The sequence below is a fragment of the Periplaneta americana genome, chromosome 8 (assembly GCF_040183065.1).
Source record: "Periplaneta americana isolate PAMFEO1 chromosome 8, P.americana_PAMFEO1_priV1, whole genome shotgun sequence".
NCBI classification, from domain to species: Eukaryota; Metazoa; Arthropoda; class Insecta; order Blattodea; family Blattidae; genus Periplaneta; species Periplaneta americana.
The window spans coordinates 7068261-7091459 of record NC_091124.1 but is presented as its reverse complement, the minus strand read 5'-3'; the positions used below and the strand labels follow the sequence as shown (position 1 = coordinate 7091459).

The 23199-nt window shown below is 36.0% G+C and overlaps 1 protein-coding gene across 8 annotated transcripts in view; it reads right to left on the bottom strand.

Annotated features, from left to right (window-relative positions):
• LOC138704439 (ankyrin-1-like) overlaps positions 1-23199 on the bottom strand; it is a 55886-nt gene that overhangs the window by 7966 nt on the left and 24721 nt on the right. For 3 of the 8 annotated variants that reach the window (XM_069832312.1, XM_069832313.1, XM_069832315.1), the window contains exons 3-7: positions 19402-19689; positions 19136-19314; positions 6657-6780; positions 4718-5005; positions 4452-4630 (exon numbers count right to left, since the gene is read on the bottom strand). In XM_069832312.1, coding sequence (XP_069688413.1) covers positions 4452-4630; positions 4718-5005; positions 6657-6780; positions 19136-19314; positions 19402-19689 — 1058 coding nt within the window. Of the gene's footprint in view, positions 1-4451; positions 4631-4717; positions 5006-6656; positions 6781-7964; positions 14349-19135; positions 19315-19401; positions 19690-21369; positions 21493-23199 lie in introns of those variants that run through there. The other 5 variants (XM_069832311.1, XM_069832310.1, XM_069832316.1 and 2 more) reach the window with 4 other exon arrangements.

Below are 23199 nucleotides of genomic sequence, written 5' to 3'. Positions count from 1 at the left end.
AGGTTCAGTTTTGTAAATCATACTATAAAGACGGTAAATATGCCAAAAGTACGTCATTCAGTCAATTTAAAATCAAAACTAACAAGTTACATTTCAGAATTTAAAGAAGATGGTTTATCAACTGACAATAAAATATTATTTTGTAATTTGTGTCAGTGTGCAGTATCATCTACACAAAAGTTCCTGGTGCAACAACACATTACAACTAGTAAACATCAGGCCAACAAACAACTAAATTCCAAGCAGAGACAATTGTTTTTAACACAACCAACAACATCGAATGTAAGATCTGAGTTTAACATCGACCTGTGCCGTTCTCTCATCTCTGCTGATATTCCTCTCTACAAACTAAAGAATAAGGTCTTCAGGGAATTCCTTGAAAAATATACTCAACATACAATCCCGGATGAGTCAACACTTAGGAAGACGTATGCTCCATCCATCTACGATGAGACAATACAGAAGATAAGAGATGAAATTAAAGATAGTTCAATTTGGGTTTCCATTGATGAGACTCCCGACAAAGAAGGTAGACTTGTTGGTAATGTAGTTATCGGTTTGTTAAGTGAACAATATTCTGAACGAATTCTTTTACATTGTGATGTTCTAGAAAAGTGCAATAACAAAACTATAGTTAAACTGTTCAACGAAGCTATGGGTATCCTGTGGCCAAAGGGTATTATGTACGATAATGTGTTATTCTTTATTAGCGATGCTGCCCCTTATATGGTCAAAGCTGGACAAGCATTATCTGTTGTATATCCTAAATTGACTCATTTTACTTGTGTGGCGCATGCATTTCGTGTGGCAGAAGTGGTCAGAGACAATTTCCCTAAAGTAGATTTATTGATTTCATCAGTGAAAAAAGTATTTCTCAAAGCTCCCAGTAGAGTTAACGTGTTGAAAGAAATGTACCCTGAAATTCCATTGCCACCAAAGCCAATTTTAACTAGATGGGGTACATGGCTAGAAGCAGTTGAATATTATGCCGAACATATAGACTCTATTAACAATGTTCTCCTTGCATTGGACTCTGAAGATGCAGTCTCAATTGATACTGCGAAAACAGTTACCTGTGACATAAGTGTGAAGAATGACTTAGCTCACATTCAGCATACATTTTCATGCATCATAAAAACGCTCAAAAGTCTCCAAAATAGGCACCTTTCACTATCTGAAAGTTTTGAAATTATAAATAGTACTGTGGAACAACTGAATCGTGGTAGAGGTAAAGTTGCAAATGCAGTAAGAGCTAAGGTGGACACTGTACTTTCAAAAAACCCTGGATATTAAGAACTACAAAAGGTTGTTGCTGTGATGAGTGGTGAATCAACAGTGAAGATTAACTTGGACTTATCCCCAGCAGACATTGTGAAATTGAATTATGTACCAGTTACTTCTTGTGACGTCGAACGCTCTTTTAGTCAGTATAAATCTATCCTCAGAGACAATAGAAGAAGATTCACTTTTCAGCACTTGAAAGAAATGTTTGTAACCTATTGTTACGGTAACAGACAATAAAAATTGTGTTTTGTTGAAACTACATTGGAAGATAAGGTACGTCCATTATATTTTTTGTTTAGTTTGATTAAAATGTACCAATATTTAACGTACATAGTCATTTTTTTATAATTTTAAGTCCATATTTAATTCCATATTTTGGTAAAAATCCATATTTAATTCCATATTTTGGTAAAAATAACTACATATATATTTACATATTTCATATATTTTTAGTCCATATAAATCCGTTCCCTGATAATAAGGTTTACAATATACAATTTTTTAATAATAAACTTTAAAACAGAATATATCGAGGACATCATTCCAAGAAGGACGTACCTACAAAATTGCACGTTTTCATTAGAGCCATTTTAATATAAACCAATTTTTTCTATGCTTGTCTACTTAACAGGTTACTTTCTCTGGTTCTTCCTCATGCCAGTTGTAGATCTTAAATGATTGTCTTCGAACATTAATAGACTGCATTAAATTATTTCAATAATGCTGCATTTGTTGATACGTCCTTGTTGTATGAGGCTCTTGATATTATAATGGATGTAAATATTAAAAAAAAAAATAGTTGAATAGTGATGAGAAAATAACATGACAGAATCTAATCGTTAACAAATAAGACATGTTGAAAAGGGGGATTGAACCTAGCTTAGCTTCGATTTCAGATCTTGCCGCTAACATTGTTGTTATTATTATTATTGTTATTATTATTATTATTATTATTATTATTATTATTATCATCATCATCATCATCAACATCGTCATTATTAATAATATTATTGTAGGATTATGTGAAATTTATTTTCCTTTACTAACTCATAGTGTATATTTAACACCAGTATGAAAAATGGTACAATCTCTACATTACGAGGAAATCAGTAATTAGTCCTCTATCTAGAAACGAGAAAAGAAATTATGTTACAAATTACAGATCAAAATTTATTCCAAATGATTACAAAAACAAATTAAACTATTTATTTCATGTGAAAAATAAACTAAAGCTCAACACAACACGGATTTACTAATACTTAGTCCTCAGTAACTAATCTCATCTCAAACGCGGCGACAAACTGGTTCTATGTATTCAATGGTGGCTCGTGAACTTGTGGATTGGGGGAGCTGCAGTAGATGTTGGTACATAAAAATTTCACTTCTTGATATCATTACTAATAAGTATAGGACAAAAATAAATGCACTACATATCGAAAAACCAAAACTTTCTGTATTAGTTGGGAGATGTCTGTGGCATCATTTGCCGTAATTGCTGAAAAAAAAAACTAATACCATCGATTTCAGTCTGAATTTCAAATTGGCAGACACTCAACATGCAATCTACCAGTTCATCCTGAATTGTTTTATAATTGCCTTTAAACAGTGGCATGTTCCAAATGATTTGTGAGGCTCGTTTAGATTACTCACGGACTGCTGCAACCCACGAAATACACCAGAGTCCTTCGAATCGTTTTTTCATCATGTCCCCTAAGGGGAAGTTCATATTGGCCACAAAATTTGATACAATCAATATTTTAAAAATAATTTCACGATTTTTTTTTCACTTCTTGATTATGTTTGAGAATGTTTGTTCTGTTCGCTTCACTTAATTGCGCAGCAATATTAGTTTTTCCTAACATAGCCAATGAAACAACATTTTTCAGGGGAGACTGCGAAGATTCGCGCTTTCTAATTTTTAGGGGCAAATATCCTAAATCTGTCACACCACTCCTAGTCACTGCAGGATCATCACCGAAGAGGAGGCAAGGAAAACAAAATACAGCATTTTTTTTTTTTGTTCACATCCACGTAACCACAAATGCTTGGCGTAAATTTCATTGTTATACTTTCTTACATATATGCACTATTTCGGCCAGATGAAGTTTGAGTAAGATTTAAGTCAGGTAACGGACGACACTGTAATTTCACTTCATTACATCAATCTTCTCCACGAGGGAAAGTTGAGAAAAATAAAATTAATATTTCGTAATTCACAAACACACTGATGCTTGCACATTTGCACTGGTTAAGTTACGGTACTAAGACGTCACACCAAAGCAACACTCAGATATACTGATGGTCAACAATTTTATAAAACTAGGAAAGAAGTCTCCTTCGTATTTTACGTGCTATATCAAAAGGATTCTACTCGTGTAATCATTTTGAGTTAAGGCAAATCCTAAGGTTCTACTGGAGGCTGGATATATACGTAATAATAAGGCAAAAAATATTAATTTCGTTATATTAACTCGATAAGATTCTACAACAATAAGTATGTGAATAGAAAATAAAAATGTTGCCATTAAGTTTGAAGGGGATAGAGAATCCATTTGATGGAGGAAATATCTCTCCTTGTGGCCTGGCTCTGCAAGCCACTGCAGCGAAATATGGGTTTTAAACAGTGGCAGTTTCCCTCTGTTTCCCTTCACCTCTCTACTCTCTATGAGCTGCCCACCCTGCAGATCCCAGGACGACTTTGAATGCAGTGTCAATTCCAATAAAGTCGACCCGCAAAAAGATTATCTACAAGATAATAGTACATATTCCTGGCCGGATGAAATATAAAACAATTTACCAATTAAAGCTGTAACAATTTTTCTACAAATTAAAACAAATATTATTATTATTTTCCTGTCAAAGCAGGGAGTGCTGCAGCTCCGCAGCTCTTATGGATAGGCAGTCCCTGTATGTATTTCAATTACAGCCAAGCATTCAACGTAGTTCCATATAACATTTTGGTTCATAAGACAGTCTTTCTCTAAGTTATGTAAACTGATTTGAAAACTGTCTTACATACAAGTACATTTATTTAACTAACTCTGAGTCCGTATAACTTGAGCTGTATTCCTACTGATTTCTTCCTAAGTCATCAGCAGAATAAGTGAAAAGAGTGAAATGCAATGTATCTACTCATTTTACATATCAGATATCTGAGGAACACTCACCCCACATTGGTCGTATTCTTTCATTATATTGTGGTTCCAGTCCCTGATGGTGACGTCACACCCCTCATACTCCCATGTAATGCCACCGTCATGCGAAGTTCCACAGCTCAGTTCTGGTTCCTCAACACTGATGCCGCACGAGGAGGCGGTTTCCATGGAAACGTGAAAATCAGGAACAACTGCAACCACACAGACACGGATTCAACAGGCATGCATTCATTGTGCCCTGGTTGTGAAATACCACCACAAAAGTATGGGGAACCAACCTTGTACGATCACAGTCCAGTTGAGGCGTTCATTACTCCAGACGTCGAACCCTTTCAAAAAGTAGATGCCGGACTGAAACCGGTCCACCCTCCAGATATGAAGCTCTATTTTAAACTCCTCCCTGGTGATGGTCACTCTGTGATCGAAATCTCCCAGTTTCATATTTCCTGGACCGAAGAACCACAGGTTATCTTCGTCTGACTCCACATACGCTTCCAGTGTCACGCTGACCCCTTCTCTCACGCGTACTACATGTGGTGTTAAGGGCTTTAGAACCAAGCTGTGACCTGAATCAGAACAGGTAGTTCAAAGTCTGTCGTTGTCCTTCATTAAGGACATAATATTCACTGCACTTCAGAGAGGAAGTTCTTAACATTATCATGAACATCCAAGCAGCCATACAATCTATAATTTCACAACAGTCTACAAAACGTGCTAAATTCAATACTGTAAGAAAATTACCTATTATATAAAGAAAGAATCAATTTCACAATGGTATTCTTCCCATTGTGGTGTAAATGGAAAAGGGATAAAAGGGTACTGAAATTTCACAATCGTCTAATAACGGACTTCTATTCTATTCTGTAAAACAACTAATTATAATTAAATTCAGATCTCTCCAATAACAACGAATTTCGGATACAAGAAAAGGCAAAACCCGGGAAATTTTATTGACTAACTTCGAGATTATTCCAGAAGGTCCAAATATATCTGCTGTTGTAATGTTCAGGTTGGTAACAGGTCATGGTTGTTTGGCAAACCACCTGCACAGGATCAGAATTTCCTATACATGCGCCTATGCACTGTGATGCAAATGAAGAGATGCACATGGGACACATCAAATGCTACAAGGACATTAAAGTCATACAAATGTACCTGCGTGCAAGACGGCATTCGTCCAACAGCACTGCTCAAAACAATTTGGGAACAAACATAATAAATTGTACAGGTTTTTGTTTTCGAAGCTGTGATGGTGAAAATTGGTAAATATATAAACTGAAACATATATTGTGTCTATGGTTAAGAATTTTAAATATTAACGGCCTCAATTCAGAGTAATTACCTGAAATAAGAAAAGTCTGATTATGGAAGGCCCTGACAACTTCTAATTGGTCAGCTTTCTGACATTGCTATGGTATCAAGTGCTGATTATTACCTTGTTTATTAAAGCTAGTGACAAAATGAGACATTTCAATGAGTTTAAAGTGTATCATGATACTCTACTTCTCTTACGAAAAGGTCAAACCTCTGCAAAAAATGCTACAGAGTTTGATGTTTCTCCTTCAGTGGTCTCCACATTACGCAACAGGCACACAGAGACAGATCAATATTGTTGAAAGTTAATAATTTTGTGAATTATTGAAATCTGAATGCACATTGTTACTTCATTATAAATCTATACCAGAGGTTCCCTTCTCAGTTATGTAGTCAGAGTCATGAGTGTGAGAACCACAGATTGGGCCGAGAAGAGCCCAATATGGAGGAGGAATAGGCATTCTTATTTTCAAATTTTAGTTATTTATTGTCGATATACAAAAAAACTAACATTTTATAAATACAATGATTATTGATTAATACGCAAATCTGTTTGCAGATTACAATTTTTTATTTTTTCTGTCTGAGAAATAAGAAAGAAAAGCCAGATTTCTAACTAGTTACTGACACCAAAATGTATAGCAAATTCTTTGAAGAAAATGTGGCAAATACATTTATGAAAATAATAACAGGAAAGGTTGAAGAATGTTGGGTTTGTAGTGAAAAATTTGCCCTTGGGCAGAACTCTATTAATGAATAAATATATCAGTTATATAGTCTAATTCTAATTTCGTATGAATGTCAACAAGAAGAGTCCAGAAGTAATTAAATTATAATACAGTCCAGGTTGCCACACTGGAAACAAAGCAAACAACTGATAAAATTTTAAAAAGCGTTACTTACATGCAATGATGCACCCCAGGAGTATAGCGATGTGTCCTGCAAAATCCATTGTCAACTGGAGCCTAGGATGAGCTGATTTAACTATCACAACAATAGATCGTGTATGACTGCACGTGACTTGAATCTGTAGGAAAAGGTAACGCTGTTACATCCTTCAATTTTCTGAAATAATGCAGAAATCTGGCAGGATTCTGCACGGCTAACCTGTGAGAACCGAAGATTTGTTAATCCCACGAGCTCCTGAACTGTGAAAATATATTTAGTCTCTAATCTGTAGCAAATCAAGATGCTATAGATTTCATGAGTCCCTCAACTCTAAAAATGGATTTACTAATATTAAAGAACTTTACAAAGTCTGAGAAATTAAAATATAAATTCCACGATTTCCTGAACTCTTAAATCAAACTTTATACGATTCAACTCGAATCTATGTAATAAGATCAGAAACTATTTTAGAAATTATTAAGACCTGAATTGAAAAAATTGACTGAACAGGATTCAAAGCTTCTCTAAAATGATAAGACCAGAAAACAACGCTATGATTGCGAGGCCGACATTATGTACCACAGGACATTTCCTGTTACACCTCATCCAGAAGTCAAATGATGTACTGAATAGATAAGGAAGATCTCAAAACGCACATGAGTTAATGATGTAACAGGAAGCGGAAATATTTTCAACACATATTTTGAAGGAAGCTTATGTCGATGTCGAAAGTCAGACAAAACAGAAATCTTTAAAAACATGAGAACAATACTTGTAATATCCACAGCTTTGAAGTTTTTATTATGCACTTAAGAATTTTCCATTCATTATTTACCACGATGAAAGCATAGCACTCTAATTATGTGATTTATTAATTCATTACAGGCATAAGAGTCATTCACTTACCATTCCTCCATTCACATGTTGAAAAATTGAGAAAACGTAACTGACATAGCAAAAAATTCTTAAGGAATCCAAATGTGTGTTGTTTCCTGTAGCAGCAGAGCCATCTGATGGCACCTACAGTAAATAACATGTCATTATTTTGCCATGTGCGCAATATTCTTCATATATCCTTTAAGTACCATGTACTCTCTAGAAGCCAAGTTCCCTTCGGGTATCTTCGCTACAATTCGGGAACAGGCAATGTTACATGTTGTTGGATCATGTTGCCTGATACCTACAGTTATAATTAAAGTATTCTGTGTGTTACTTTATAGCATAATGGTAGCATTCCGGCCTATTATCGTCAGGTCCTGCGTTCGGACACAACCTACTGTTCTTATGTTCTTTTTGTTTTGTTTTAAGAGAGAGAGAGAGAAAATATACATAATTGCTCCTGCCTCTTTTATGATTATTTCAGTAGTTAACATCAGGTTCTTGAATATATTATGCCATGACTTCATCATTATTTATTATGACATTATGGCTGCAAATGGAAAGAAAATAAGATTTTATTCTCAACAAAAATACAAAACAAACTTACTTTCGTCTGCCTTATAACATTCAAACAACTTTACACTTTAAAAGAATTTCATAAATGTTTTCTTCATCCTCGAATTCTATACAAATGATACAGTATCGTAAATGTAGTTGATTGTATAGATAAATGAAATATTCATAAATAAAAATGTTAATATTACGAATGTTGTGGGCTATAGTTCGAACCTTAGCAATCATCCAGTTCCTTAATAAAAATACAAGAGAGTATGCACCGAAGAAGTATAATAATACTAAAAAGATAAGTTGTTTACAAAGTTTTAAGGTGCAAAGCATGGATTAATGAAGCTGAACTTTTGTTTGTTTTCTTTCAGCAATTACATTTTGATTGTTACCCCCTTTACCATGAAAAGAAAAGATTTATGTTGCAATAAACCTGCAATAAGTGTATTTTATAGATTTATTATTTATGCTAGGTTGGGTTGTATCAAGATGGCAATGTGCGCATTAGTGCTGCCTTCAGCTGTCTAATGTTGTTCAGTACGGATGGGCCACTCTATTCTATTCGATACTCTTTGGTTTAAACAATGTACAATTTCATTTCGGTAATAAAATACACAATATTATTGTTTTAAATCATTCTTTATTCTTTCATTTGGAAATAACATGTTCTACATAGACGACGGATTTAAACCTAACAGATGTTTCTCTCTGGGGACATTTCATATCCATAGTTTATGCAATTCTTTTGCCTAATTTTCAAGTTCTGGGGCAGCAAATCCTAAATGGATTGAACAAATACAAAACAATCCAGGCGTTTTCAATAGAGTGTACCAGAGCATAGAACCCAGGCCACAGGACAGGAGGAGGCCACTTTGAGAGATTTTTGTGAAAAGTTGTTTAACTGGAGCTTATATATTAGCAATAAAGTAGAATAACTCTGAAAATAAGGATTATCAGGACTATGTTGATGTAAAAGTATTTAACGTTTTGTTGCTAGGAATACATCTCCAATATATTTGACACCGATTTGCATACATCCTGCATAATGTTAGACTAAATTAAAGTTTCCAAACTACACAATTCATTTTAAAAGTAATCATGTATACTCAGTGACTCACAAGTAGCACTGAATGCAAAAAATTACAAATATAACAATTATTCAAACCCAATTGCTCTTTCAAAAAGATTAGAAGTTCAAAATTCACAGGAAACAAAAAAAGGGAATCAACTTGCGAAAGCAGCTGCTGCATCTCATACGGAAATTTTATGCAACAAATCTCCAATGTCTTATGAAAAACGTAAAATAAAAACTATACAAATTATAAGAAGAACGATCTCTGGACCTCAGCATCAAAAGGATCAGTCAGCAAGAAACTTTTCTTTCCTGAAGTGAACTTCATCTTCAGTGCTAACTGCTGATGCCTGACTTTGTATTGATCAATTTCTTTCTAGGCATGAAAGTTTGAAAATAAAACTTCGACAGATTTAAAATAAAGATTGCAAGTGCCTACTCTTGCTAAATTGTTGTTTTCCACATCTAGTAAATCGTTTTGTATTTTTGAATACTATTTAAATTGTTGTGGTCTGAAACTTCCGAAGTCGTTGCAGAAACAATGCTATTACATCAGTTCGTACAAGATATTTGTAATAATTTGCAAACTCAAAAATCGAAGATTATTAATGAAAAGTGTATGGGCAATTCATGGGCTGGAGATTTTGTAATTTTGTACCACGTCAACAAAAGTAATATTCGTCGAATGTTACTGCAGATAGTCTTGTCCCCCTACTTAAAGATAGGTACAATTATGTGTTCCTTCCATTGTTCTGGTACAATTTTCTTTTTCCAAATAGCAAGTACAGGCTTATAAATTTCGCTCGATAATGCACCTCCACTCTCCTGTATTAAATCTGCTGGAATTTCATTGATATCTGGAGATTTCTGCTTTTTTCAGCTATATATATATCTATATATATAATTTGAACTGGTAATGGAAATTACGGGAGACGGCTGAACGGATTTTAATGAATGAACCGTCATTTTGAAGCTTGGCATCTAAGGATTTTCAGAAAAATAGTAACTTTCAGTGAAGAGTTAGTTTTTGTACATAATTTTCTTATTTTCCAAAATCCATCTTTCGTCAGTTTTGAGAACTAATTGCATTTCAATATAAAACAAAACACACACTACAATAAACAATAGGATATTACATGAAGGCCATGACCTACAGGATTGCTGACATATTTAGAGTTCAAATTCAATTGGCTATTAAAACATTTCAAGACTTATATATTATTGTGTATATTATTCTAATGTACCGAAGTACATATGATATTTCCATGCAGATATTCTGCATCATCATACGATGAAATCCCAGTGGCGGAGAGAATTTTTTCTCCGTTCCATTACTCTTTAATCGTATTTCAAGACTTACTAAAAATAATTTACAGGTCTGATTCTGCGGTGTGTAATTTTCTGAATGCAGCTGTGTATTGGATATTGAAATCTACAAAACTTGAGGAGGTTTGATGACATTATTACCATTAGAAATGAAATATTATTATAGTTAATGCCATGGTGTGACTATTTTTCGTTAATTATACATATTAATACTGTATTGATGTGAACGTGAAACGTTTTGGGGTTATGTAAGTAGATGTGGAGAATATCTTAAATTAGATCTTCATTTCTATAATTTACTGAGTGGCAGCTATATAGTATACAACTACAAAACTTACGTAAGATAATAATATTGTTATTAAAAATCAAATATTTTTATAGTTATTAATCAAGTGGGGTTGGGTCTCTTCATAAACTTCATGGTGGCGTAGTGTAGATATTTATATGCGTCATTCTCTTCAGTATTGGCTCGAGAGAGCGCAAAAAATACAGTTCCTACAGAAAGACCAAAAGGTATTACTTACTGATAAAATAAGAAGCCTACAAAATTATGTAGTCTCCCAATCATTTCAGCAAGATCTCTTAGCAGGATAAAATGATTTTACCCTCTACATGCAGAAGCTATACCAAGATACTATTGTTCGAAAGCATAGTAAACCTGACATTTTTTTAACTTTCACCTACAATCCACAATGACCTGAAATAGCTATTTCTTTTCTCCCACATGAAAAACCCACTGATCGTCCTGACATTGTTACTTGCGTTTTCACGTTGAAACTCTAAAACTGAAGGTGGTTAGGTTCAAGAAAAAGTATTTGACATAAAAAAAAACATTCAGAGGGAATATGTTTCATTATTACGGAAGGAAATAACTTTCAAAAGGTATTCTTCACTGAAAATAAATCTGAAAAAATTTTATTTGAACGTGTAATGAACTTAATTTGCGGCATATACTGCACAAGCCACTAGTAATAGTATAAATGTAATATTAAATATGATGTGTTATGTTCTTATATATAATAAATGTAAGTAAACAAAATAATATTTACGAATAATTTATGTAATAGAATTAAAATTGCCTTCTATTGTGTTCATATCTTACTGTGCAAATTATAACGTACAGTGCAATAAATTGTTCCAAATAAAAAAAATATATAAACCAGGGATGCAAAACTGTCCTACAATTGAGACATAGGTCACAAGCCGGAACATGTAACTCACCCCTTCCCTTCAACCCTCGCGTCATTGTAAGATAGGGGAAAAAGAAAGTATATTCAGTGTCCTTGCCAAACGTCACTGAAGGCTACGAATTTGTGGACAGGGAACAAACTTTTTTCCCATGCTTCCTTCCCTCTAATCCCCAGTTCTGCAACCCTGGTATAAACACTTGTAATATAAATATATAGCCTAGTAATTATAATACAGTAAAACAGGAAACTATGTGAGGAAGTGTCTTAAACTTCAGAATGTCGTGATGCTCCCAGAATGCAATAATCACACCATTATAGCATGGCACAAGACAATTCGTGTAACTACAGCCTAATGTCATTTTTCATTCCTGACAGATATTCAACTACTGTGGATCTGTTCGCCTCCCTGGCCAAGTCTAAGGGTGTCTTGCCAGTTCTATCACTAGCTGTAGGGCTCACACCAGAACTAATAAGGAACTCAACTATTCGTAAATGACCCTTAAATGCCGCCCAGTGAAGGGATGTTTTTCCTTCATTGTCCACAACATCAGGGTCAGTGCCTGCCTTGATAAGAATATCAACGTCTTGCAAGTTACCATTTTCTGCCGCAAGATGCAGCGGTGTCTTCCCTTCATTGTCCACTACGTTTGGGTTAGCGCCTGCTTTGACAAGAATCTGAGTAATTTCAAAGAAACCTTTAAGTGCCGCCAAATGGAGTGGTGTTAAATTTCCTTTGTCAACAACGTCTAGGTTAGCACCTGCTTGGATAAGATACTGAGTAACTTGCAAGTGACCCTCTATTGCTGACCAGTGGAGTGGTGTATGACCCCCACTGTCCAAATGATTTATGATAGCACCTGCTTTGATGAGGTATTGAGTAACTTCCAAATGATCCTTTATTGCTGCCAAGTGCAGTGGTGTATAATCCCTAATGTCTACAAGATTTATTCTAGCACCTGCCTCGATAAGACACTGAGTAACTTGCAAGTGACCCTCCATAGCTGCCCAGTGGAGCGGTGTATTACCCACTCCGTCCAAAATATTTATGCCAGCGCCTGCTTGGATAAGATACTGAGTAACTTGCAAGTGACCCCCTTTTGCTGCCCAGTGTAGTGGTGTATGACCCCCATTGTCCACAAGATTTATGCTAGCGCCTGCTTGGATAAGATACTGAGTAACTTGCAAGTGATCCTCTATTGCTGACCAGTGGAGCGGTGTCTGACCCCTATTGTCCATAAGATTTATGCTAGCACCTGCTTCAATGAGATACTGAGTAATTTGCAAGTGACCCCTTTCTGCTGTCCTGTGCAGTGGTGTATGACCCCCATTGTCTACAATATTTATGCGAGCGCCTGCTTCGATAAGACACTGAGTAACTTGCAAGTGACCCTCTATTGCTGCCCAGTGGAGTGGTGCATAACCGTCTTTGTCCATAATATTTATGCTAGCACCTGCTTCAACAAGGTACTGAGTAACTTGCAAGTGACCCTCGTATGCTGCCCAGTTGAGCGGTGTATTACCTTCTTCGTCCATAATATTTATGCTAGCACCTGCTTCGACAAGGTACTGAGTAACTTGCAAGTGACCCTCCATTGCTGCCCAGTGGAGCGGTGTATTAGCCTCTTTGTCCATAATATTTATGCTAGCACCTGCTTCGACAAGGTACTGAGTAACTTGCAAGTGACCCTCTTTTGCTGACAAGTGGAGCGCTGTTCTCAACTCTCTGTCCACAGCGTCTGTCCGAGCTCCTGCTTTGATAAGTGACTGAGTAATTTGCAAATGACCCATAACTGCCGCCAAAAGAAGTGGTGTCTTACCTTCGTCGTCCAAAACATTTACTTCAGCGCCAGCACTGATAAGAAACTGAGTAAGTAAAAAGTCACTTTTAAGGATTGTTATGTGTATTAGTGACCTTCCCAGCCTATCCTGTGAGGAAGGACTCACTCCCAAATTTAGAAATATTTCCATCATCAAAACGGATCCTGAATGTGTTGCAGGAACCATAGCTGTTTCGTTGAAAGAGTTCTTATGCAAAGGGTCTGCACCAAGGGACAAGAGAAATTTCACTACAGACATGGAGCCTGATCTAGCAGCGAAGAACAAGAGACTGTTACCATTAACATCAACAGACCGTGGCTTCGCACCTAAGTCTATCAATTTAAGAACAAGTGAATCAGATCCTGATCGTGCTGCATAAAATATCGCAGTACGATCTTCGCTGTCTGTGCAATTCCAATCAGTGCCCCACAACAGGAATGCTTGGACGAGTGGTACAGATCCTGACAGAGCCGCAAACAGAAAGGGTGGAACAGCATGAACAGTTTCATTGTTAGAGATTGGGTTTATGCCGCGAGCAAGAAATATTTCTACTACAGAAAGTGATCCCGACCACACTGCGCAATGAAAGGGAGTTAATATCTTTTTGTACTCAAATCCATCTCCGAATATATCACAAAGATATCCTTCAGAAAAATTTGCACCTGTGTTCAAAAGTAGCTGTGTTAATTCGATGTGCCCCTGTCGGGAAGCCTCACAAAGAGGATTTTTGTCATAATCTTCCCCTGTATCTACTGGTGTTCCCAACATCAGCAGCACAGATGCCAGTATAACGTCTCCAATCTTGGCTGCTTCCAACAGACGTTTTTGTCTCTCAGCAGAATCAAGTGTAGAGAGTTCCTGTGAAGAAACACATTGTATCAGGTTATGTGTGGTCAGTGTTCGAGTTGAAGTGGGGAAAGCCGGAGAATTTTCCCTTCCTTGACTTTTTCCCCCCATCTTCTGTATTCTTGCATTCATTCCGTTCCTGGGAAAGAAAATTCCTCTCTTTCATTCTTATATGTTTTAATATTATTAGCGATTCTTTCTCTGACATTGCATTTCCGAAGACTTCCTCTGATTTTCTGTGCTGCGGTCAAAGCATTTTCGCCCTCTAGAGTGAATTTGGTATAGTGAGCTTATTCTAAATGCAGTTTCTAAACGAGGGTTTCAAAGCGAAAGTGATGAAAGTCAGGTGTTTTCACATTTCCACTTATGATGGCCACAAAAATCTGTGAACTTTTCTTTTGTTTTTAAAATATCAAACAACATTATACTTGCACAAATAGCCATTTAAATTGTATTTCAACACATATTTCAATAAATGCGAAATGTTAAATATATCTCATTTTTTGCAATTGCTGACTTATATCGCTGTTGCTTTTAATCCTTCAAATATAACCTGGATTCCAACATCAAAATATTATCCTTATGTATAAATATAGTATATTAAACATTTTAGGCAGTGTTCTTTTTAACTATGCCAGAAATAGGCTTCGACATTCCTTATTTTCATTAACGTTTGTCACTATTGTTGTGTTCATAATACAATTTTGTAATTAATTGATTTATAAATTATCGACCACATATGGTGAAGGATAGCAACGGTTATCATGGCACCAGATATTCAAAATAACATGTCAGGTGCCACAATAATTAAAATTGATGTTAACGACAATAATAAAGTTTATAATATACAAACTTTAAAACAAAATATATCAAGGACATCATTCCAAGAAGGACGTACCAACAAAACTGCACGTTTTCATTAGAGCCATTTTAATGTAAACCAATTTTTTCTATGCTTGTCTACTTAACAGGGTACTTTCTCTGATTCTTCCTCATGCCATTTGTAGTTCTCAAATGATTGTCTTCGAACATTAATAGACTGCATTAAAATATTTCATTAACGCTGCATTTGTTGATACGTCCTAGTTGTATGAGGCTCTCGATATTATAATGGATGTAAATATAAAAAAAAAACGAAAATTATTATGTCAATGACAAATTATCCCTCGCCTTATATTTTTATCACTTCAAATATTGTGTGTGACCTGATTCCATAATCTACTACAATCGATCCCAACTAATATTCAAGTTGAAGAGTGATGAGAAACTGACATGACAGAATCGAATCGTTAAAAAATAAGACATGTTGAAAAGGGGGATTGAACCTAGCTTGGCTTTGATTTCAGATCTTGCCGCTAACATTGTTATTATTATTATTATTATTATTATCATCATCATCATCATCATCATCATCATCATCATCATATCCCTCACGTATTAGACACTACAGGATTTGTTAAGGTCTCATGCCAGCGCTTTCGTGGTCTTCCCAATTTCCTCTTTCCTCTTGGTACATAAGTAAGAATCTGTTTAGGCCATCTAGTGCGATCCATCCTTTCGACATGTTTTTTCCACTGAAGTCGATATTGTTGAACAAAATTAACTATAGCATCCATGTTTAGTTCCTGCAATATGTGCACATTTATACGGTGTTCCAGCAAAGAGCATCCCGCTGTTCGTCGCATGAACCTCATTTCAGCTGTCGTCAGCCTTTGCCCATCAGCTTTTCTGATTGTCCATGCCTCGCTACCGTAAGTGAGGACCGGTCGAGCTAGTGTTTTATATACCTTTAGCCTTGTATGTTTCTGAACATGGGAGGATTTGAAGACGGCATTAATGACGCCAGTGATTTTTATAAATTTAGATAATTTGTTTGACATATCTTCATCAGTGATGTAAGAGAGGTTATAAACGCCTGTCCAGAAGGCTATTAAGGTAGCAGCCCTACCACTGGACTACTGTGCGACAGGCTTGTAACCTATCCAAAGGAACTCCATATTACATTCAAGTCTCATAATATTATTATTATTATTATTATTACTATTATTATTATTATTATTATTATTATCATCATCATCATCATTATTAATAATATTATTGTAGAGTTATCTCAAATTTATTTTCCTTTGTTAACTCGTGTGTATATATATATATATACACGAGGGGGATCCAGGAAATACATTTAAACATTTGTCGTATCTGTTCACTAGCTTTAGAATTCCCGTGTTATACTCCTCTGCCACCAGTTCATTAAACCAGGTGTTCACTGTCTTCTTCAACTCTTTATCACTTCCAAAACGCGTACCACCCAGAAAGTCTTTCAGCTTAGTGAAAAGGTGAAAATCGCTAGGAGCAAGGTCTGGACTATAGGGCGGATGATCAAAGATTTCCCAACCGAATTGATCCAGCAATTCTCGAGTTGAAGCAACAGTGTGCGGGCGGGCGTTGTCGTGAAGAAGCACAACTCCTCTCAAAAGCATTCCTCGCCTCTTGTTTTGGATGGCTCGCCGTAGTTTTCGTAAAGACTCACAATAACGATTTGCATTGATCATAGTGCCTTTTGGCATGAAATCCAGCAAAAGAACACCTTTGCGATCCCAAGAGACAGTAGCCATGACTTTTTGTGTTGAGAGAGTCTGTTTGAATTTTCTCGGTTTCTTGGGTCATGAGGGATGATGCCACTGACGTGATTGGCGCTTGGTCTCTGGGGTGTTGTGAGACATCCAGGTCTCGTTACCAGTCACAATTTGATCAAGAAAGGCGTCTCCATCTGTGTGATATCGCATCAAGAATGTCAATGCTGAGGCCATTCTCTGAGTTTTGTGTTGGTCACTCAGTTGCCGTGGAACCCATCGTGCACAGATTTTGTGGTAGCCAAGATGTTGCGACACAATTTCACCAAGCAAAGAACGAGAAATGTCAGGAAAGGCAATATGCAATTCGTCGAGTGATGTGCGCCTGTCTTGCAAGATTCTGTCGTTCACTTTAGTCTTCAGGTCTTCTGTGATGAGTGATGGGTGTCCGGGTCGAGTTTCATCGTGGACATTTGTTCGCCCATTGTTGAACATTTCGCACCATTTTCTCACATTTCTTTCATTCATTACAGTATCACCATACACTTCTTTGAATTGCCGGTAAATTTCTGCAGGTTTCAAATGTCGGGCATTCAAAAATTGAATCACACTCCTCACCTCACAGTCGGCGGGATTATCAATCACGTCGTTCATTTTGAAGTAACACAAAATGCACAATGGCGACTTGTTGCAACCAGTACTCACAACATTATGAGAACACATGTTAACGAAGCCAGTTGACCTTCAAACAAGGAAGGGGAGTCGGCTGCGCGGCGGGTATGTGCGAATGGTCGTTATTTCCTGGATCCCCCTCATATATATATATTGATTGATTTATTTATTTATTTAACCTGGTAGAGATAAGGCCATCAGGCTTTCTCTTCCCCTCTACCAGGGGATTACAACTACAATATTAAGACTACAATTACTATTTTAATTACAATTAATATTAAATTTACAAACACAATAAAAATCAATGTACTAAAAGATTAACTGATTAATAAAAGCTAGACAGTTTATTGTAAAAGTTAAGAAGAGAGAAACATTTTTTTTATTAATTAAGTAAAAATTAAACCTACTCTACGGAATAAGAAAATGCTCCATAAGTTTCCTTTTGAACGCTACTAAATTCCGACAGTCTCTGATGTCACTGGGTAGGATATTCCACAAGCACGAGAGCGAGATTGTGTATGATGATGAATACAATGATGTCTTATGTGTTGGTATGAGTAGTATGCGGATATTTTGGGTGCGTGTGAAGAGATTATGATATGATGACAGGTAACTGAAACGGGAGGCAAGGTAGGTAGGTGTAGAGGTGTGAAGGACTTGGAAATGGAGAACAAGGGAATGAAAATTTCTACGTTCGTTAAGCCGTAGCCAGTTTAGAGTTTGCAAGGATGAAGTAATGTGGTCAGCGCGACGGACATCGCAGACGAAGTGAACACAAGAATTATGAACACGTTGTAATCTTTGCGACTGGTTGACATTGAAGTCAGCCAGTAGAAAATCACAATAATCGAAGTGGGGCATTACTAGTGTTTCCACTAATATTTTCTTGAGTGATAGCGAGAGGAATTTTCGAATGCTGTTTAATGAATGGCACCTACTCTTTTGGTAATATGGGTTACTTGGTTATTCCAGTTTAAATGCGTATAAAAGTAAACGCCAAGGTTTTTAACACAGGAAGCAAAAGGGATATTTAACACCAGAATGAAAAATAGTACAATCTCTACATTACGAAAACAAACAGCAATTAGTCCTCTATCTAGAAATGAGAAAAGAAATTATGTTACAAATTACTGATCAAAATTTATTCCAAATGATTGCAAAAACAAATTAAACTATTATTTGCAAACACATTTCATTTTATGTCAAAAATAAACTAGAGCCCAACACAACACGGATTTACTAATACTTAGTCGACAGTAACTAATCGCATCTCAAACGAGGCGACAAACTGGTTTTATGTATTTAAATTACAGCCAAGCATTCAACGTAGTTCCATATAATATTTTGGTTCATAAGACAGTCTTTCTCTAAGTTATATAAACTGATTTGGAAACTGTCTTACATACAAGTACATCTATTTAACTAACTCTGAGTCCGTATAACTTGAGCTGTATTCTTACTGATTTCTTCCTAAGTCATGAGCAGAATAAGTGAAAAGTGTCAAATGCAATATATCTACTCATTTTACATATCAGATATCTGAGGAACACTCACCCCACATTGGTCGTATTCTTTCATTACATTGTGGTTCCAGTCCCTGATGGTGACGTCACACCCCTCATACTCCCATGCAATGCCACCGTCATGCGAAGTTCCACAGCTCAGTTCTGGTTCGTCAACATTGATGCCGCACGTGAAGGCAGTTTCCATGGAAACGTGAAAATCAGGAACAACTGCAACCACACAGACACGGATTCAACAGGCATGCATTCCTTGTGCCCTGGTTGTGAAATACCACCACAAAAGTATGGAGAACCAACCTTGTACGATCACAGTCCAGTTGAGGCGTTCGTTACTCCAGACGTCAAACCCTTTCAAAAAGTAGACGCCGGACTGAAACCGGTCCACCCTCCAGATATGGAGCTTCATTTTAAACTCCTCCCTGGTGATGGTCACTCTGTGATCGAAATCTCCCAGCTTCATATTCCCTGGACCGAAGAACCACAAGTTATCTTCGTCTGACTCCACGTAAGCTTCCAGTGTCACGCTGACCCCTTCTCTCACGCGTATTACGTGTGGTGTTAAGGGCTTTAGAACCAAGCTGTAACCTGGATCAGAACAGGCAGTTCAAAGTATGTCATCGTCCTTCATTAAGGAGATAATATTCACTGTGGTTCAAAGAGGAAGTTCTTAACATTATCATGAACATCCAAGCAGCCATACAATCTATAATTTCACAACAGTCTACAAAATGTGCTGAAATTCAACATTGTAAGAAAATTACCTATTATATAATGAAAGAATCAATTTCACAATGGTATTCTTCCCATTGTGGTGTAAGTGGAAAACGGATAAAAGGGTACTGAAATTTTACAATCATCTAATAATGGACTTCTATTCTATTCTGTAAAACAACTAATTATAAGTAAATTCAGATCTCACCAATAACAACGAATTTCGGATGCAAGAAAAGGCAAAACCTGGTAAATTTTATCGACTAACTTCGAGATTATTCCAGAAGGTCCAAATATATCTGATGTTGCAATGTTCAGGTTGGTAACAGGTCATGGTTGTTTAGCAAACCACCTGTACAGGATCAGAATTTTCTATACATGCGCCTATGCACTGTGATGCAAATGAAGAGATGCACATGTGACACATCAAATGCTACAAGGACATTAAAGTCATACAAATGTACCTGCGTGCAAGACGGCCAATGACTTTATTGTCAAGTGCTAGGCATTCGTCCAACAGCACTGCTCAAAACAATTTGGGAACACCTATAATAAATTGTATTGGTTTTTCGTTTTCGAAGCAGTGATGGTGAAAATTGGTAAATATATAAATTGGAACATATATTTCATCTATGGTTAAGAATTTTAAATATTAACGGCCTCAATTCAGAGTAATTACCCGAAATAAGAAAAGTTTGATTATGGAAGGCCCTGACAACTTCTAATTGGTCAGCTTTCTCCCATTGTTATGATAACAAATACTGATTATTGCCTTGTTTATTAAAGCTTCTGACAAAATGAGACATTTCAATGAGTTTAAAGTGTATAATGTGCTCTACTTCTCTTACGAAAAGGTCAAACATCTGCAAAAACTGGCTACAGAGTTTGATCTTTCTCCTTCTGTGGTCTCCACATTACGCAACAGGCACACAGAGACAGATCAATATTGTAGAAAGTTAATAATTTTGTGAATTATTGAAATCTGAATGCACATTGTTACTTCATTATAAATCTATACCAGAGATTCCCTTCTCAGTTATGCAGTCAGAGTCATGAGTGTGAGAACCACTGACTGGGCCGAGAAGAACCCAATATGGTGGAGGAATGGGCATTGTTATTTTCAAATTTTAGTTCTTTATTTTCGATAAACATAAAAACTAACATTGTATAAATACAATGATTATTGATTAATACGCAAATCTGTTTGCAGATTACAATTTTTTATTTTTTCTGTCTCAGAAATAAGAAAGAAAAGCCAGATTTCTAACTAGTTGCTGACACCAAAATGTATAGCAGATTCTTTGAATAAAATGTGGCAAATACATTTATGAAAATAATAAAAGGAAAGGTTGGAGAATGTTGGGTTTGTAGTGAAACACCTGTCCTTGAGTAGAACTCTATTAATGAATGAATATCAGATATAGCCTAATTCCAATTTCGTATGAATGTCAACAAAAGAGTCCAAAGGTAATTAAATTATAATACAGTCCAGGTTGTCACACTAGGGAACAAAGCCAACAACTGATAAAATTTAAAAAAAGAAACGTAACTTACATGCAATGATGCATCCCAGGAGTATAGCGATGTGTCCTGCGAAATCCATTCTCAACTGGGTCTAGGATGAGCTGGTTTAACTATGACAAAAATAGATCGTGTAGAACTGCACGTGACTTGAACCTGTAGAAAAAGGTTAATGCTGTTACATGCTTCAGTTTTCTGAAATAAGGCAGAAATCTGGCAGGATTCTACACGGCTGACCTATGAGAATTGAAGATTTGTTAATCCCACGAATTCCTGAACTGTGAAAATATATTTAGTCTCTAATCTGTAGCAAATCAAGATGCTATAAATTTTACGAGTTCCTCAACTGTGAAAATAGATTTAGTAATATTAAAGAACTTTACAAATCTGAGAAATTAAAATATAAATTTCACGATTTCCTAAACTCTTAAATCAAACTTTATACAATTGAACTCATCCTATGTAATGAGATCAGACACTATTTTAGAAATTATTAGGACACGAATTGAAAAAAAATAGACTGAACAGGATTCAACACATCTCTAAAATGTTAAGACCAGAAAACAACGCTAGGATTGTGAGGCCAACATTATGTACCGCAGGACATTTCCTGTTACACCTCATCCAGATGTCAATTGATGTACTGAATAGATAAGGAAGATCTCAAAACGCACATGAGTTAATGATGTAACAGGAAGCGGAAATATTTTAACCACATATTTGGAAGGAAGCTTGTGTCGATATCCAAAGTCAGAAAAATCGGAAATCTTTAAAAACATGAGAACAATACTTGTAATATCCACAGTTTTGAAGTTTTTATTATGTATTTCAAAATTCTCCATTGATTATTTACCATGGTGAAAGCATAGCACTCTAATTATGTGAGTTATTAATTCGTTGCAGACATACGATTCATTCACCTTACATTCCTCGATATACTTGTTGAGAAATTATGAACATGTAACTGATTAAGCAAAATATTCTTAAGGAATTGAAATGTAAGTTCTTTCGTGTAGCAGCAAGGCCATCTGATGGCACCTACAGTTAATAACATGTCATTATTTTGGCATATGTGCACGTAATTACCTGTACGCTATAATATGTTCTTCGTATATTCTGCAAGTTCCATGTATATCATATTCTCAACACCCACACAAAGGACACACAGACAATCTACCAGAAAATGAGGACATACAACACACACGCAAACTCACTCACCTAGAATTTAGTAATATATTAAACACACAGTTGCCCAGGGATCAATTTTAGGTATATTATCATAATCATCATCAAATGCTCTTAGGATTAGTCCGTTGGGCCTGTTCCGTCTCCTGGATTCAGCTGGTCCCTCCAACGCTTCTTCAGTCTGCCAATGTTTCTCCTTCCTCTTGGTGTGAAGTTTAGGATATTTTGTGGTATTCTTTCTGGGGGCATTCTCATCACATGATCGTACCAACGTCTTCTGTATGTATCTAGAATTGTAGTTATGTTTTGTATTTTTAATATGTTGTGAATGTCCTCGTTTCTTTGGTGATCAAGAAGTGTATAACCTGCTAGTGGCCTTAAGAGTCGCATCTCTGCTGCTTCTAGTCTTCTGATCTGCTGTGAGGTGAGTGGCCATGTTTCAGAACCATATAATAGTGTTGGTACGATTAGTGTTTTGTAAAATTTCAAAACAGTCTCAGTTCTAACCTTCTTCAACAGTGTTCTTTTAGTAGTGCTTATGAGTTGCTGATATTTAGCCATTTTATTGTCAAAATCCTTAGGGAAAATGTGAGAGAGGTTGCAACCTAAATAATCAAAAGAGTTAACTTGTTCTAATATATGATTATCTACAACTATTTTTGATCTGATGGAATTTGA